Genomic DNA, 18,650 nt, shown 5'->3' with positions numbered 1-18,650 from the left:
TATGGAAACACAATCACACAATTGCAATTTATACATACATATATAATTAAGGGTATTAATACCTATGAGCACAACTATATATATATATATATATATATATATATATATATATATATATATATATATATATATATATATATATATATATGTATATATGTATATATAGGTATTCATACCCTTTAAAGAAAAGGCTGAATTTACAACAGTCACTCAAATAACTGGAGACTTAAAATAACTAAAAATGTGCAAAAATATAATTTAGTAATATAAGACACTGTTTTTTCATTTAATTGAGTTGAAGACAGAAAAAAAACAAACAAACAAATTGGTCCTGGACAAATTAGAGCACTTTTCTGTTGAACAGTGGGACAAAATACCTGTCAACAGGTGCAGAAGTCTGACTGAGAGGAACAGAAAACACCTGACTGGAGCGGAAACATTAAAGGATTGTTCAACAAAATCTTAGTTTATGAGTGATGTAATATGTAATAAATTATCTTATTTGTTTTTGCTTTTTAAAAAAAAATATTTCTATTGAACCACAATTAGAAAATAATGTAATGATTTTTATGAAATTTTTATTTATTATTACTTTAGTCAATTTCAGCGTAGTTACCAATGCATGAGGTAAAAGGCACAGCTTAAAGGTTGACTTTGAAGTGAAAGACAGGAAGAGAGACAGTATTAAAGTAAACAGGAAGTGACCACTGACTGTGTTCCCCCCCCTCTCACTTCCCAATACGAGGCTTCCTGTAGGTATTCGGCTTCTTACTGTAAACGTGTTGGGGTCACATTTGTTGCTATGAAACAGAGAGCAGAGGCACATGTTGCTGGGGAGAGATTTGCGACTTGTTTTATAAAACATGACGAGGTTATACTGATGTTGATATGTAGGTCAAAGCTGTGTTTATACTCTGCATCTGAGTGCATGTGTGGGAGAAAATTCCTAACAGCATCGCGTTAGTGGTTGACCCAGTTGTTGTCACAGAGTTAAATCCTGCTGAATATACACTTGTGACACACGCTGGGGTGTGTGTTTTTTAGCCACACATCAACAAGCATGTGTGGCAGGTGAATGTCAAAGATGCACCACGTTGGTGGATCTCTTTTTTTTTTTTTTTTTTAAACTGACTTTCAGGATTAGTGGGACTGTGAGCTTCATTCTAAACAGCTCGGTTTTTTTTTGTCTTGCATCCCCTTTTGTGGGGTCAAGAGGTCAAAGTGCAGGGGTGCTTGCTGAGAAATGCCCCCTGTGTGGAGACAGATACACTTTTATCTAAAAGTAAAGGCTGAATGTTTTGTCATTTAAACCATTTAACTTGCCCAAAGAATAAAGTTTAACTTGACAAAAATTATTTTGACTTTTAACAGACATAATAGTTTAGATCACAGGTGTCAAACTCCGGTCCTCGAGGGCCGGTATCCTGCAAGTTTTTGTTGTCTCCTTTCTCCAACACACCTGACCAACATTCATAAATAAGTTGACAAGAAGCTGCTGGATCCATCTGATTTGAATCAGCTGTGTTGGTAGAGAGAAACAACAAAAACCTGCCGGATGCCGGCCCTCGAGGACTGGAGTTTGACACCCCTGGTTTAGATGTTTCCCAGTCTCAGAAGTTTGATCAAACTTGACCGTGAAAATAATTAACTTTTATCCTGGCTTATACAAATTGGTGTGAACTTAGATTTCTTTTTATATTTGTACGACACTGAAAAATATGTAAATTTCCCTAAAATGATTTGTGGTTCTGAGTGGCATTGGTTAACTTCAGGACAGAAGAAGCAGCACTATGAATCAAGTCTGCTGTGCTAAATACATAAAAAGTTAATAGGACTGTTATAAAGGGGAGTTTTTTCCTTCCCACTGTCGCCTCATGCATGCTCAGGATGGGGGGTTGGATCGAAGTCATGACTCGATGCAATCAGTTGGTTTCTATTATAGGTTATGTATGAATTGGCTCGATATGATGTGCATGTAATGTGCCCTGTGACAACATTGCTGTGAGGTGGTGCTATACAAATAAAGCTGAATTGAATTGTGTTTTATGTTTAAACAGAAATGACAGCTTTAATGTCAGTAATTTTTTTTTTACAGGAAAGTTTAGGAAGGCTTTAAACTTACAATTTTTTTTCACATAGGTTTTTGCTGATTTGCATATTGGATAAACTCCTGACATTCATGAAACTTTGTAATATGGTTGTAAAAGTTTGATGCATTGAAATGTTTGCAAGAGTGTATGCAGTAAAAATCCTCTTCTCATAGCTGCATCATTCAGTTTTCATTGACCTCCTTTCCTTTGGTGCTGCAGCCCTTGTGTTCCTAAAGCATGCATTCACCCACATATTCTCTGTTTTCTTACAAACAGAAATAATGTTACTGAACTTTGTCTTTAAAGATTGTTTACTAGCTGATTGTGACCTCTGAAGCCTTCTTTAAAGGTCTTCAGTGGATTTATTTATTGCTTTATTTCAGTTAGAGCTGCATAAATGGAGCATTTGATTTGATGACTTTAGTGATGTTCCACATTTTGATCTTTAAGGCTCTTTCTGAAACAGTAAGATTACGTTTGATCTGCTGAGCTTCAGCAAACAAAGCACGTGCACACCGCTGACCTTTAATTTCCTATACAGAGCATGATGGAGTTCTGTTTTTACACGAATAATTAAACTTTAGAAATATAAACATTTCAGACATTTTTCATCCATATGAAACCCCACTTCAGGGGGATTGAGACTGGATTTGAAAAAAAAAAAAAAAAAAGAAAATCTAGCTTCAGCCCATACCTCCTTGCTAATGAACTCCACTTCAGTAGACAGATGATGATGATGATGATGATGATGATGATGATGCAGTCAAGCTGCTGGTTTTTCCAGACACTTTGCAGCAGAATTTAGATCAGAGCTGAAAATGTTATGTAATGTCCCAGTGTACTGCCACCCCCTGTAGCGCCTGTCTCATTACACACACAGAAATTCACAATGTGCAAATGTGTGTATCATAAACCAGATGAAGATCAACCTGCTTAAAATTCACCTAGTCTTTTACAAAGTCATGGGTTTATTTTATTGCAGAGTACATGTTTATGGTGCTGGGTGTGCTGTTCATTGCAGCTTAAGGTTTGTTTGTTGAGAGGAAATCCAAAATAATTCGGCTAGAGCTGGATTAATGCTGAAGTCGCACAACTTGAAGTTTGGAATTGGAGTTAACCATTTTAAGCAATCAGATTTCAGGACTCGGCTTGGATCTTTTAATCTGAATTGAGGTTTTATGATATAGGTTCAGAAGTTCAAAGTAGGTGTCCTACTCGAGGTCTGATGTCCTGCAGGTTTTCCATGTGTCCCTGCCCCAACACACCTGGCTCATATTACATGGATCCAACAACCTATGAAGTTCTGCACAATGACTGATTTGTTTGAGTCAGATGTGCTGGAACAGGGATACATGGAAAACCTGCAGGAATGTGGCCCTTGAGGACCGGAGGTGACCACCCCTGATCTAATATAATATTTGCATAATAATTACGATTTTAATCTTCATTAATTTGCCCTAAAATAAAAGGACTGGAAATAAAATTGGTCAGACTGTTGAGAATATCGTAGTAAATTCAGGTAAAAGTTTTTTACTGAAGACGACCGTGTAGATACACGAGTTCCAGATCTGTTTGCCTTGTGAGTTATATTTAAATGATGCTTTATTTTCACCTTTTGTCAACACACCTGCCCACGCTGACGTTAGCGGTGATGTCAGGTAAAGTGTCAGCTCATGAGTCACAGCCCAGTCAGATGCACTTTGCAGTAAATGGTCATTTTGGGGGAAATTGCATCAGCCAGTGATTACCTGCATGTCACCGAGCAATGTCTGGGGAGTTTGGAAATGATCTAAGGGCCATTCCAGATCTGCGTCCTTCTTATTAAACCCTAAGTTAAAAACAAATGTCAGACAGGGTCATTTCTAGATGTGTTATTTATCCAAAAACCCAAAATGAACATTTTATCATCACTGCGAAGGACAGAAATATCTTCAAAGGGAGCTTGTATCCAAATCTTTCTCTTAGGTTCCTCTTTGCCTCATGTATGTTTAATGTGGACATTAAACATTCATTTTGTTTGAGAAGTTGAGTTGAAAGTGTTTTAATATGAATCTAAATTTTATACTACGACCTCTAATCTAAGGAGATAAGCGATTCGACTGACAGATGATGTCTGAGTGTTTCCAACTGCCTTTAATTACTGTCTGTATACTTCAGTATATGTTGTTAGTTGAGGATGGTGGATCACAATCTAAATCTGTCATTTCTCTGGTCTGACACAAACTTATGTTTACCTCTGAGTATTTATTTTTGATCATGTAAGCAGGACCAAACACCTGGTTATGTCATTTTTAGATCCACTTTTAAGTATTTTGAATAAATATCGTGTATATGAAGCAATTCTGAAATGTTAAAATGCAGGAGAAGTCCATGTTGTAGGTCTGTGATCTTCGTAGAAGTAACCTAGAATTTGGATTTTCTCTGACACATGAAGACCTGCTCTGATCAAAGCATGCTGTTACTATCAAATGAGCTTTTCTGATGCCTTGCCAAGAGTGAAAATAGTAAATTATATATGAAATAGATGGTGTTGCCAGTTTTCTTGCAGTTATCAGGTTGTTATTTTTTATGATAAGATAAAAAATGTCTGTATTACATTTGTTTATTAAAAAAAAAGATAACATGCTTGAAATAGGGCTGCACGGTGGCATGGTGGTTAGCACTGTGGCCTCACAGCAAGGTGGTCGCTGGTTTTGATCCTTGGCCGGGGCGAGGTTTGGACAGTATGGAGTTTGCATGTTCTCCCCATGTATGTGTGGGTTCTTTCCGGGTATTCCAACTTCCATGCATGTTAGGTTAATTGGTTACTCTAACTTGCCCATAGGAGTGAGTGTGAGTGGTTGTTTGTGTCTGTGTGGCCCTGCGATGGACTGGCGAGCTGTCCAGGGTGTACCCTGCCTGTCGCCCAAGTACTGCTGGGATAGGCTCCAGCTTCCCCGTGACCCTGCACTGGATTAAGCGGTTAGGAAAATGAATGAATACTTGAAGTACTCATACTAATGTTGCTCATATTTATTTATTTAAACTTTACTGCAGTATTACAGGAGAGCAGTAATAGCATTTATGCCTGTTTTTTTTTTTTTTTACTGTTGCGGTGATAAGGTTCAGAGTGTTTTCCTGCTGCAATTATCAGATACTTTAAGAAAGGCAGTGAAGTATGCTTTGTATAGAAAATAAATAGTCTGTGTCCCAAATTATTCCCTTTGTTTACCCATGCATTCATCCTCATACGCAAGTATCAGACTGTCAGTGGATATACAGTTCTTTTTTACCATTTGCAATGAAATATTACAGGTGCAGAGACGTGGGAATTAACTGTAATTTTGTTTGAAGAGAACAGGCCACTGGAGGGAAATTTATTTTTTATATCATTGTGGAATTTATCTGGGGACTGTATAGTTGTAAGTTTTTCCATTCAGAGCTTTGATGGTTAGTATAGTTTTCGGTACAAAGCACATAATACTAAAAGGTATCATCGGTGAGTCTACCAGAATCCAGGTGTTTGCAGAAATGTTAAATCATTTCTGAAAGTACCAAACCAAATTCTCTGGTGTGTTTACGAGCCTATCTATTGTCTGATAGTAAGTCGGAGGGAGGGAGGGGTGTTAGCTGTTCCATCGTTCCTACAGTTGCTGAGGGGCCAACCTTTGAAAGAGAAAGAAAATGGTCTGATTGAGCACCTGGGCCAGGCAGGAAGCAGCTGGAGGGGTCAGATTAATCTGGACACACACCCTCACACACAAAGCCTGAGACATATTAGCCTTCTGTGAATAACCAGGGTGAATTATAGAGATTCACTACGAAGTTATTAATCACAGGCATGCATTTCCTCGCTGTAACACAAACACGTGTGAGTGCACGGCACACGTGGCAGATGGGGTTGGTCCCTGGCCTGCGTCTTACATCGCTGGCTCCAACCATAGGGGCTTTCCTGTGCATGTGTGTGTGTTTACAACTCCGCAGTGTGCGCTTGTCCAGAGGTTGTCAACTTTATTAAAGTGAGGTGAGCATGGAAACGCAGTGCAGTTTGCCAGGGAAATAAGTGACCACACCCCCCCCTCGTGTTCATGTGGGTGATGCAGCCACAGTCTTACCTCATGATGCCCATTTTTAACAGACACCTCAGGAATATGAGTCAGAGCTGCATAGCTAACAACTTCCAGTTGTGCGGCGAGGGCTGTTTCTGGTCTGTCACAGACACTTTTTTTTAAAACCTCAACTGTGTCTCAAAGGTAGAAATATCAAGTTTGATAAGTTATTTGACTTTTACACAGTATGGTTGACTCTTATTGACTAAATATTTTAACTTTTTGATTGAATGTTGCACAAAACAGAGAATTCTTCTGACATTTAAGGGGTTGGTAGAGTTGTCAGGGTTTGCTAAAAGGTTTTCTCCAGACATTTTTCTCCTTGTGCAGCTAAAATTAGTGCCAAAGAGTGGCGGCTGTAGCTCAGGAGGAAGAGCAGTCGTCTTTCACCTGGAAAGTTGGGAGATCAATTCCACACTTACCCTGACGATGTGTCCTTGGGCAAGACACTGGACCCTGATTTGCCCCCCGATGTGCCTTTTGGGGTGTATATAAGTCGCTTTGGATAAAAGCGTCTGCTAAATGACTAGAAGTTTTAGGAAAAAAAGTGACTTTTACCTTTTATTTATTCTTTATATTTAAAGGTTACTAATTATGTGTTTGGAAAACAATGATTTCATTCTCCAAGTGAAAATGGAGACGTATGCATGTGCTGTGGCCGGACTCTGATATATTAATTTTTAGGGCTGTGACGATACACTTTTGTCCCGATTCGATTCGATTCCGATTTTTGGGTGCCGATTTGATTTAAATTGCGATTCTCACAATTCTTTGATATTGCTGATTTTTGTAGACTAAAATCAAAATAAATGTATAAAACTTATTTTTTTGCTTGTAATATCTCTTGATTTCAATTAGAAAAAAAACAACACAGAAGCCAGATCATCATTCTGCTGCTTTAACACCCCAGAAGACAAGTAAAAAGATCAATAAAAACAATAAAAATGACAAAATTTTTATACTGGATTATTTTTATTTGTTTGGAAAAAAAAAAATCGATTTTATTAAAAAAAATAAAATAAAAAAAATCGATTTTAAAATTGTGAAGCAAAGAAATCCCGATTTTCGATTTTTCGATTCGATTTTCCCACCCCTATTAATTTTACTGTTGAGTGAATCAACAAATTAATTAAGTGATTATGCAACAATTATCTGATGCAATTTTTTTCCAATAAAAAACTCTGTACCTATGGCCATTGAATTGGTAACTAGTTAAAAGCTATTTTAAAGGGTCATGCTGCAATTTAAAATATTTTGTATCATATTCAACATGAAACGGTGGGCTTGTCATTTTGTAAATGCAGAATAAGGAAGACGTGTTTCCTAATTGTTAAGTAAGCAGGAAAGAAAATATGTTACTGTTCCTTTAAGTGGGCCGACTGTGTGCAGCTGCTCTCCATGGTAAAGTCTGGTCACATCTAGTAGCAGACAGGCAGCTTTGGTGATGTACACTCATCTGTCACACACACACACACACACAGTGGGGTAATTGTCTGTTAGGGGTTTGGCACAGGTCCCATTCTGCACAGCTGCACTGGGTCAATACACACACACACACACACACACACACTCACACACAGCTCATAATAAAGACAGCACAAGCCTAACTGTGGTCTTGTCGTACATGCTGCTGTTTTGTCGCGTATCTGTACTCAGAACTTCTCAGAAATGATTCATAAATATAAAAGTTTGTCATTCATATGTAGCGTGAGATGAGTGTTTGCTCAGCTGGAGCAGGAGATCAACAAGTCTTAGTTTAACTGTTGCTGCTGATGAGTTACTCAGCATTTTAGTTGTCATTTACAACCCATGTTAAACTAGGACAAGGTAAGCTGATTGATAGTTTTAGATGCGCTAACAAAATGACCTTTTCAGTCCAGGCTGAAATATGTCAACATTGTTACATGACTTCCCCTTTATTTTTCCACCTACGATGGTGCTGATCAACTATACCAGAAATAATAGCAACAATAATTTGTGAGTTTTGGCATCACCATTGTTTAACATGGTTGTTTATGGACATTTGCTGAATGAACATACTGGAAAGGGAGTCATTCGTTTAGACAACAAGCTGTTGCACCACAGTTGGTCAGCTTTAAAAGTATACTAATAATGACCTCAAAGGAGAGTGAACACTTCGCTGGGAAATATGGCACTGCGGTCGTAACCTCTTTGTTTCATTTTCAATGCATTGTGTACGAACTGGCATCTGTAAATGATGAGATGATGCTTTTCTCCTGCACCTTTGCAGGTGATCAAAGCCATTAGTCGTGTTTTCTGTTTTGGCTTTCACCAAACTATGGCAAAGTGAACTCATTGTACTCATCTGTCTGCCTCCTTTTCTACTAAGTCCAAACTACTTCCATATTCCTGACGCAGTGGGGCTTTTTCTGTCGGCTTCAACGGTTTAGGGACATAGCTTGAGTTTAGTTTCGGTCTCAGCCCGTTTTCATGGCTCTTTTTGGCTTCGCTGATTTTCTTCTGGTTTTGATCAGTTTCTTTCCTGAGTTTGCTGAAAGCTTGTTTTTCTTCCCTTTGAGATCGTCTTGGCAGTGAGTTCAGAGTGGGGGTGTCAAATGTATGGCCCTAGGGCTGAGAGCGGCCCACCAGAGGGTCCAATCTGGATGAATTTGATCAACATGAAAATTTTTAAATAAAAGTAAGTGCAATTCCTATGTTGTTATTGTGAAGTTGCACTTTTTTGGTTCAAGTATTAAACATTTCAAACATTTATTAAACTTATTAAATGTGATAAAATGTGTGAGTTTGTTGATCAATTTAGTTTTTAAGTTGTAATTAACATGTGAAACATAAACTGGGACAAAATATTGTTAAAACTGCACTTATTTTTATCAAGAAATTTCAGCAGGTTCATAATTCTTTTTCTAAAAAAAATAGTTAAAAATAAATGGAAACATCTTGATAATCTGCTTGTAGTGATTTGCACTAAAATTTCAAGTATTTATTTATAGGTTATATTGTACTGTACTAAGTTGGCCCACTTTTGGCCAAATTGCACTGTATTTGGCCCTGGACTAAATTAATTTAACACCACTGGCTAGGAGTTATGGTGCATCACTGACAGAGTGTTGTCTAGAAATTGTCTGAGAATGTGATCTGCGATCTAATTATTGACCGTTTAATCGGTCAGCCATAACTAAATCAATAACTTTAGACAAATCAAAGCTTAACTTTAAACAAGACACTGAGCACTGATCAGTCTCCTTATGCAATAACAACTTTCATGAATTATCACTAACGAAACACCATAGGCGGTCATCGATTTCCAATGAATTCCGTTTCTACTGCTGCGACATGACCTGAAAATCTGTGTAAATCAGATTTTTATGTGATTTCTTATGAATTTTTATGCCCCATATTGCCCCCTTGATCAGAAAATGACTATCTAAAGACATGCATTATACATCATATGAATAGGAAAAGAGTACAGACAGAAAATACGCACTGAGACGTCGTCTCAGCCTCCGTGTCACGCATTGTAAGAGTGTATATGGACTCTCGTAACTTCAAAACTTGCTCTATTTTTTTTATTTAAAGTAAAGTCGAAACAATGTATGTTGAGAACCATGCAACCCAAGGACCACCTGTATATGTAAAAAACTTTATATAATTGACATGATCGGTGGAGTTGATGAGCGTTGTGTTTGGGGACGCTGGGTGTGTAGCTCAACGTGATGCTGTATCTTCATTCCGCCCCACAGAACCACTAACATGGCTCTCTAGTTCATCATTAGGGCCAGTGTAGCCCTGACATGCTGTATATGCCGACAGATAATTGTCTATTTCTAGCCAGCCCCGCTCCCCCTCCCCCACACTCCACTGCACAGCAGCTGACCTCTGACCCGTATGCCAGTCCATGTGGTCCAGTCAGGTTTGTGTTGTGGTGCGTCAGGCACATGATTTCCTCTCCAGCGTCACGTGTCTTCATGTGAGTCGGATGCTTTTCAGCAGTCACTGTGAGCTGCTGCTGTGTTCCACAAGGAAGCGTTTTTAATCACCTCGCGGTTATTAAAAAGGAAAACAAGAGTGTGAAGCTGATGCAAAGCTTCTAATTTCCACTTCTAATGTTTGGACGTTTAGGTACATTCAGCTACTGTCTTTGCTTCTTTCTTGTCTGGGTCTTATTTCATAGTTGTTTTTTTCCAATTTTATTAGGACCATCTGATGAAATAAAGTTGGATTGAATAAAGCCAGAGGATAGGATATGAGGAATTACATCCTCTGACTTATTGCTTTTGCTCTCTTTAAGATTTTACTTTGTTTTTCAGAGCAGATATGTAACTTCTACAGCCCACTAGTCTATATTAACTACCACCATGCCAAATAAGTGTTTTAAAAATAAAAACTAAAAGATAAACAGATCCATCCAACATGTTATTTGCAGTGAGATTGGCCTGAAAATGTGTTTAAGTGGGAAGAATTGTAAAATTAATTTGTTTTCTAAGAAGTTGAATAGACTAAATAAAGTTTCTGTAATTTGAATTGGAGGGTTTCTTTCTGTCTTCCAAACGCTTTGTGAATGAAGTAATGGAGGAAGACATAATTCAAAAAACAAGAGACTCCAGGCTAAAATGTTTCGTGACAGATGTCAGACTGGAAAACGCAGGAGAGAAAACACAATACTTATTAGTTGTAATAATTAAGAAACCTGTTCTGAAGCATATTCTTCATCAGAGAGGTGGACGGCAGGAAGGAAGGAATGCTTTTGTCTAGACTTCTCTCTTCCTCTCTTAGCGGACCTCCCTCCTCGCCGACCACCAGATGGAGAATTAACAGTTCACTTGACGTATTGTCATGATGATGTGGACAGGTCTCCCCTGTCTCGCTTGCTCTTGCACAATAACTGCAGTTTACTTATTGTCCTCTTGTCCGTCCTCTTCTACTCACTGCTGCCCTCTTCCAGTTGCCATGGTAGCTACACTGGAGCAAAGGGAGGAGTTGTGAATACCTGCATCATTTGTACTCGGCGTGTGCAGCCCTCATCCTTTGTGTGTGTCATTTATCGATAAGATGTCTCGTAGTTATGAAAAAACGAGTGATAAGAGCTGCAGGAATGTCTGCCTGTAAAGATCGCAGGGAGAGGTTGCTATCAGGCTCACGTGTTCGGAAATCCTCAAATCTTAAAACAGCGCATGTATGTCTGCTCACCTGATACGTCTGGAATCACGCCTAAAGAAGTAAGAGGATAGCGCTGGTTCTTTTACGTAGCCTCATTTGTCACTTTCTGTTGACAAAAAGCAGTGATATATTCATTCATTCATTCATTATCAGCACCGCTTGGTCCGATTAAGTGTCGCAGGAGAGCTGGAGCCTATCCCAGCAGTCCCTGGTACACCTTGGACAGGTTGCCAGTCCATCGCAGGCAGTGATGTATGCATTTGCATTTAACTTGTAGAGCAGAATGATACACTCGTTTTGACAGACCGCAGCACCATCAGTGAATGCATGAGACGATGCATTCTTCAGTTGATCAGATTAACTGCATTAGATGCAGCCCACCAACCAACCCAGTGAAAGAAATGGATAAGCGTATCCTTTGTGTGTCTGTGTGTGTGCAGATGTTTCAAATATTCATGTAGAATGTCTGCAACAGAAATTATTTTCATGTGGTGCTCAGCTGCTTGTGTTTCCCTCTAGCCAGCACAGTTAAGAAACCACTTTACAACAAGCAGCCTCTGGTGTGGAGAAGAGACAAGAGCTGTTTAGGGTGCAGATCTTTCCATTATTGGGACTGCCACAAGTTTGTCTGCTTAATAATGTGTGTGAACAGCGGGAGACAGAACGCTGGTTGGAAGAACTTGCTGCCTGCAGCTGAGGTGTGTTCAGGCTGCACTGCAGTTATTAAACAGTATTAATCGACATCTTGGCAAACCACAGGGGTTCACCCAGGATTTTACTTTGGTTTTTGGTCACACTGTACTCAACTGATCTGATACTGATGCTAGGCTAAGCTTTTTGTTTTAGAAAACAGTTTAAGTTTAAAAGAAAAAAAAAATTAAAATAAGAAGCGTTTCAGAAAGTTAGCAAGTGATTAATTTACATTTTATTAGTCATTTCTTAATTTATTATTTAATGTGTTTTTATTTATTTATTTATTTTTTGCTGCTATTTGATATATAATACGGCACTTTATGTGGCAATATCTGGTGTTAAAATGGTTTTTATAAATAAACTGATTTGATTTATTTTCTTGGCAGATAACATTTTGGTCTGACTTTAAACAGTGTACTCTTTCAAACTGTAAAATAATATTAACAAAAATGTTTAAAAAGTAGATCAACCCAAAATGTAAAAAAAAAGAAAAAAAAAAACCCAAAACAACCTGAAACTAAAAAAAAGTCTCAAAATAACTAAAGAAAAAATTAGAAGCTAATAGCTGCACCAAGCTGCTGCTAGTCTGGATCTTGTTTAAATGAAGGATGTTTTATATACAGCAGACAGGTCTGGTGTCAATCTTTGAGTAATAAAATGAATATTTCCTTAACACATTGCAAGAGAACGCTACTTTTCACACATTTTAATGCATTTTTATGTATATTTTTATTACATTAAATTTTATGGTGATAGATTAAAAAAAAACATATTTCTGTTCAAAACCCCCTCTTCCTAACCCCTTAATGCACCAAATATAAGCTAGTGTGTGCACTTTAGTCGAAGATACTGCTGTTGGCCTTTCAGGTGTTTCAGGCCTTTTTTTTTTTTTTACCTGTCCTGTCCAGCATCAATAGCATACAGTACGGCAATCTGTGTGCCATATTTCTGCTTGACAGATTTGCTCTGTCAAGGGAGACATGTCATTTATTTGACTGCCTTTGATATTCTGAATATTTTTATTATCATTTTGATCAAAATCATCATCAGACTTGATATGGCAGCGCTGGACCTGACAGGGAAGAGAGAAAAAGAGAAAAGAAACAAAACAAAATGAGAAGAAAGAAAAAAAAAGAAAGCAAAAAGAGCCTGTCTAAGCTACTAAAAACACAGTATTCACAAAACCAATAAAAACTACTCAAGTATTACAGTACAACAATGTGCAAAAAAAAAGAAAGTAAACGCACACACACACCAGACATACCTGCAGAGAGACTGAACAGATAAACATCTGGAACATTCAGTAGATGGAAAGATGAACACTTTAGTGAGTATGCACATGTGAATGTGCAACCTGTGGTCATGCCATCCAGGATCAATGGAGGACTAGTAAGGGAGGTGCGACCACTGCCTGAAAGGTCGGGGAGGAACCCAAGGCCCCCAGGACCCTGCAGGCCCACTGAACACAGAGCCCAGGCAGCCAAAGCAGAGAGCGGTGCTATTCCCAAGCCCAGAGCAAAGGAAGGTAGGGGACCCCAGGGCCACCGAGTAGCACAGGGCGACGGCGAGCAGGCGCCGAAGCGTGGGCTGGACGGAGAGCAACATTTCCGAGTTACTTTTTTCCTCAAAAGCTGCCTTCATGGCTAATCCATGTGACATAACTGTCTGTATCTGCTTTAATATGTGGCATAAAATAGCAAAATACATTCATGTGTCGAGTCCAGTGATCACAGCAAATGCAGATAATAAATAAGAGTAAATACTATGTCACTGTTATGGATGTTTTACACCAATAGTTTCTCTGTTTGAGAAGCTTTTTTGGCACATCATTTCATTTTCCTTCATAATAAGCATTCTTGTAAATTCTTGTAAATGCATTCTTGGTTTTTTTCTCTTACTGACACAAGGGGCACAGAAGTACACAAACCATTTGTCCTCAAGCCACCAGGCCTGAGTTGGAATTAATGCTTTAATGTTGTAATGTTTGCTGCTAAAATGTTAACAAAAAGCAAAAAAAACTTCCCACAAACGGTCCTCTTTTGTTGCGGTGTCAATTGATCACTTGCATACCCTCTTTACTTGATCCAAATATGCATCAACCTCAACACAGACACACAGTCTCACTGGAGCAGTACTCCTGTAAGGTTGATGCTGAAGTTATTATACAAGTACATATAGGTGAGTGACAGAAGCTGTGTGTGTGTAAGCTGGTCTAAAGCGTGTGCATGTAAAGGAGTGTGTGCGGTTAACGGTGCTCCCTGAACCTTACACATATGGAGCTTGTTTTGTGGTTTGCACCCTGTGTGTTTGTCTGCACCTGTCACCTGTGAACAAACATCTTGCTCATTAAGTGTCTGCAGCACCTCTGCTGAGATGTACAGCCTCCCTGTAGAGATCACAAACACACACTTTGCTTCTTCACATGTACATATACTCATACAGCCATATATGCACACCTGCTGACACTGAAACAATTAAAGGAAAGTACTGATCATCGCTTACATCCATGTTTAGCTCCGTCTCTGCAGCATATGTAGTGTTTGTGCAGAATGCTTACAATACGAACACGCTTCTGCTAAGTTCAGTCAAACCATTTTTCACCCAGAGCTCCCATTAAGAGGCCGTGCCCCTTAGACAAAGTCACAGCCTGCAGCACAGTGTGAAATAGATTTGCTCTCTCAGGTTGATAAACTAGTGATTATTTTTCTCTGTCTGCTGTCTGTCCACTTTTTGTCCTGTCTGACTGTATAAAGAAGGGACTTGTACCTGACGTTTGAAACTAATGAGTAGCTGGAAGCAGCATTTTTCTTAAAAGCTCTGACTTTTTGGTCATTTTACTTTAGTTGATTTAATTGTTGCGTCACTTTCATGTTTTTTTTGTATTAAGTTTATGTGAATTTGGATTTTCTCTCAATAAAACACTAATTGTATCTCAAGAAATGATTCAGATTTTACAGATTAGCTGAAAAGATTGTGAAACTGGACCTAGCTTATAAATGTAAAACTTTAGTTTGCAGAAGACAGGGAAATGAGGAGAAAGTGTGGAGGCATCCTATCAGCATGCCATTTGGAAACAAAGCAGTTTGCTTTCTATTTTTTCCTCTTTTATCTTTAAAATTCATTATTTTTGCATAAGAATGAAAGCAATCGCATCCATGCTTATTTACCATGAATCTTTTTGTCTTATCCACAAGTACGGGATGCATAACAAGCCTCCAATATCACATTTTTATCACAGATGTTATTTTTTTTGTTTTTAAATTGGCACACACATAAACTTGCAACACGTTGAGTTCAGTGTGTGTTGCTGTTTGACGTGTAAAAACAACGTATAGGTAGACATTTAGAGGCTTCTCTTCTCATACAGTTTGGATGCTAATCAGACTTCAGTTGACTGCTTTTATTACGCATCCCAGATGTGAATCAGAGTCTAAAAATAGCAACAACGTGCCAGCTCTTCAATTGAGAAAAACTATCTCACTTCAAGTGTGTCGCTTTGCATCATTCTGAAGCCTTCATCCTTTTTTATTCCCCTCCAGTGACAAACTTTAACAATGGCTTGGAGGCCAGTTCAGACTCCGATGATGAGGACAAGCTACACATTGTGGAGGAGGACAGCCTGCAGGAGCCTGATGCCACCGATGCCGATGGGACCACACCGCTGGACAGTCATGATGCCACCATAACAGTATTACCCCACAACGGCTCCTGGAACGGAGGTGAGATGCTAATATGTATCCTGCCAAATAACTACAAAGTCATCAAAAGGCACTGTACAGACATCTGGTGAACTTACTGCCCTCTTTCACACACGTCCAAGCTCTGACCTGCAACCATGAAGGAAATAAGTTAAACTTTTTATTCTGTCGGACTTTCATAGGACTGCTCCAGGGAGGCCAGAGTCTTTTTCTTAATCTGGACTGACAACTTCCACAGCATGGAAATGATAATAATTAGACCTAATGTTAAGGTCATTTTAAGTTGCTTGTTTAATTTATATCTGTTACAGCTTAAATATGTGAAAAAAAAATCAATATATTGACTTATTATTGCAGTATTCTCGTTAATATATGGCCATGTGTTTGTTAAAGGAGACTTGGTAAGAAGCTTAACCAGTGAGGGCTCACAAACGTGAAAGAATGTGAAGGAAATGACCAAAAGAGAAGCACATCTGAGGAATAGACACCTCATTAAACCCTTCAGTAATGCAGCATCTTGCTGGAAGTCATGCAGCAGTTTCCTGTGTGATCTCCAGCTCTCACCCAACAAACTTTTAATAAATCCTCGCCAGTCTAGCGTGCCTCGTAATGGCAGCACTCTGCCCAAGAAGCTGTTCTTAAAAGGCACTTTCCTCAGAATCAAACGTGCCAATCAGACTAAAAGCGGAACCTCCTTAGTGAATTTGTTGTTTCCTTTTACTTCAAACTGAGGTCGGGGTTGTCACAGTCATACAAACTTGCTCATTGCTTAGTACAATAGATGCAGGAGCAAACCATTTCCATGTACCACTCAGCCTGACACAGTTCCAGGAGACACAACGGATTCAGTCAGAGCTGACCAAATAAAAATCTTCCTACAGAAAACATTTTTACTGTCATTTTGGACCCAAACAACCAAGCTTACACCGTGACATGACATACTATACAACTAAATAGGGCTGCTCGATTATGGCAAAAATTATAATCACGATTATTTTGACTGAAATTGAGATCTCGATTTTTGAACACGATTATCCTTTTATCTTTAACATGATTTTTTTTTTAACATTAAACTGTGACTTTTAAAAAAAATGTCTTTAGGATTCCACATATTTTAGAAAACAGACAAATAACAAGAAGCTTTTTCTTGACAAAGTCCAAATACTGATGTAAACTGAATAGATGAATATAAGTAAGGATTAAACAACGCTGCGCGTCGTGACGTTCTCGACTCCGCGTCGGGCATTATAACCGTCTAACACACAGTTACGAGTTTGTATTTCTTTTCTACAACATTTGCTGAAGTATCAGAACTATTTTACGTTGGCCTGGATGTGGTTTTTATGCCAAACAACCTCTGTCAGGCTGCAGCGCGTTTCTCTCATTCACCTGTTAAAAGATGGCTGATCTGAACCAGCTGGTTAACGCGTTGCTATGGTAACGCCCCATAACAGAGGGATATTACAGTGTTTAACTCGCCGAAATCCGTGTGCATTTATGCAAAAATATGGCAGCCATTTCTCACTGACAATGGTATAAACTATGTTTAGGTGAACTTCCACAACCTCCTGCAGTTATTCTACATTGATCTGCAGCCGGAGCCGACTGAGACTGGCCGCCTGGGAGTGCTTTAGGATGGGAGAGGCTCCCGCTGCTCCTTCCTTACAGTAACTGCAGAACAATATGTGCCTTCAAGTCAGTCGCCAAAACACCAGAAAAGTCTCTAATAACTCCAGTAAAAGTTGCTAGACTTGTCGCTAGTCGCTTTTAACAAAAAAAAAAGTCAGCAGATTTAGCAAGAACAGTGTCTGAATGAAAGCAAAGCGGCTGTGGGAGGAGTTTACAGCACAGCGCTACAATGCCAGAGACGCTTGATTAGCAGCTGAAGACAGCAGGAGAGGAAACTGCAAAGAGAAAAATAATCACACCCTTTTATTTTTATGATTGTTGAAACCTCAGATCGTAATTGAGATTAAAATCCGATTAATCGCCCAGCTCTACAACTAAACTTATGATCATTAATCTAAAGCATTGTTTCTGCGTCTGACAGACATTTCCACCAAAAGAGTGTCAGAGAAGTGGTTCATACAAGAGCTGTAATGACATTTTACACTCAGTATCCACTGCACACCTAGAAACTGACACCGCTCAGTCAGATGCAGACCTAATTACATCCATCTCACACTGCAGCCAGTAACCCAGTAGTATTGCTTATGGTTCAGAGCCCAGGAGTATGAGATTGTTTATCTGTGCACCTCTATATGCTCTGCCTTTGATCAGATTAGCTCCTCCTCCTCGCAGCCTTGCCTGGAGAGCCAGATGTTCTGCCCTTTTTGTCACTCACTTTTAGCTCTGCTTGCACAACACCCTCATCCTAAAAGCTAATCTAACTACAGCTACACACCCTGACACGGCCTCCTCTCCTCCCTCCTAATCACATCCTTCTCCTCTCATCTCTCTCTGATGAAACACAGAGACAAGCCACATCATCACGTCTTGTCATCTCTTTTCTCTGACTGGTGTGAACCGGTAACACAAGCTTCAAATTAATCAGTGTAAAGTCTTAGAATGGGGTTTAAAATCACAATGTTTTTGACACCCAACCATTGTCTGGGTCAAAGACACTCCAGGTCACCCACTAAGGTTATATGTTCAACCTCCAGTGGGTTTATGTTAGACTGATACCTTTATAGACATAGATCTTCCTGAACCACATTAGCATAGCAACGGTTAATCGTTATTTAGATTATCTGTCAAATATTTATTAAAATGACAATGTCTGTGTTTGATATTCAGATTACAAACATAAGACACTTAAATGTAGAAATCTACATTTGAAAAGCTTGAACATGCAGCTTTTGGCAGTTTTTCCACTAGAAAATGTTTGAATTACTGCCTATAATTCCACCCGCTTGCTTCTTAAAGCCAGGAGTGTTGACTGT

General features: G+C 38.9%; 1 protein-coding gene across 1 annotated transcript in view; it reads left to right on the top strand.

Moving 5' to 3' along the window:
- Positions 1 to 18,650, top strand: part of zeb1a (zinc finger E-box binding homeobox 1a) — a 64,858-nt gene that overhangs the window by 28,347 nt on the left and 17,861 nt on the right. The window contains exon 2 of the mRNA XM_079243255.1: positions 15,550 to 15,729. Coding sequence (XP_079099381.1) covers positions 15,550 to 15,729 — 180 coding nt within the window. The remainder of the gene's footprint in view (positions 1 to 15,549; positions 15,730 to 18,650) is intronic.

Source organism: Telmatherina bonti (genome assembly GCF_933228915.1).
Source record: "Telmatherina bonti genome assembly, chromosome: 7".
NCBI classification, from domain to species: Eukaryota; Metazoa; Chordata; class Actinopteri; order Atheriniformes; family Telmatherinidae; genus Telmatherina; species Telmatherina bonti.
Note: the sequence above shows the minus strand (reverse complement) of the source record. Positions and strands in the feature narration are given on the sequence as shown.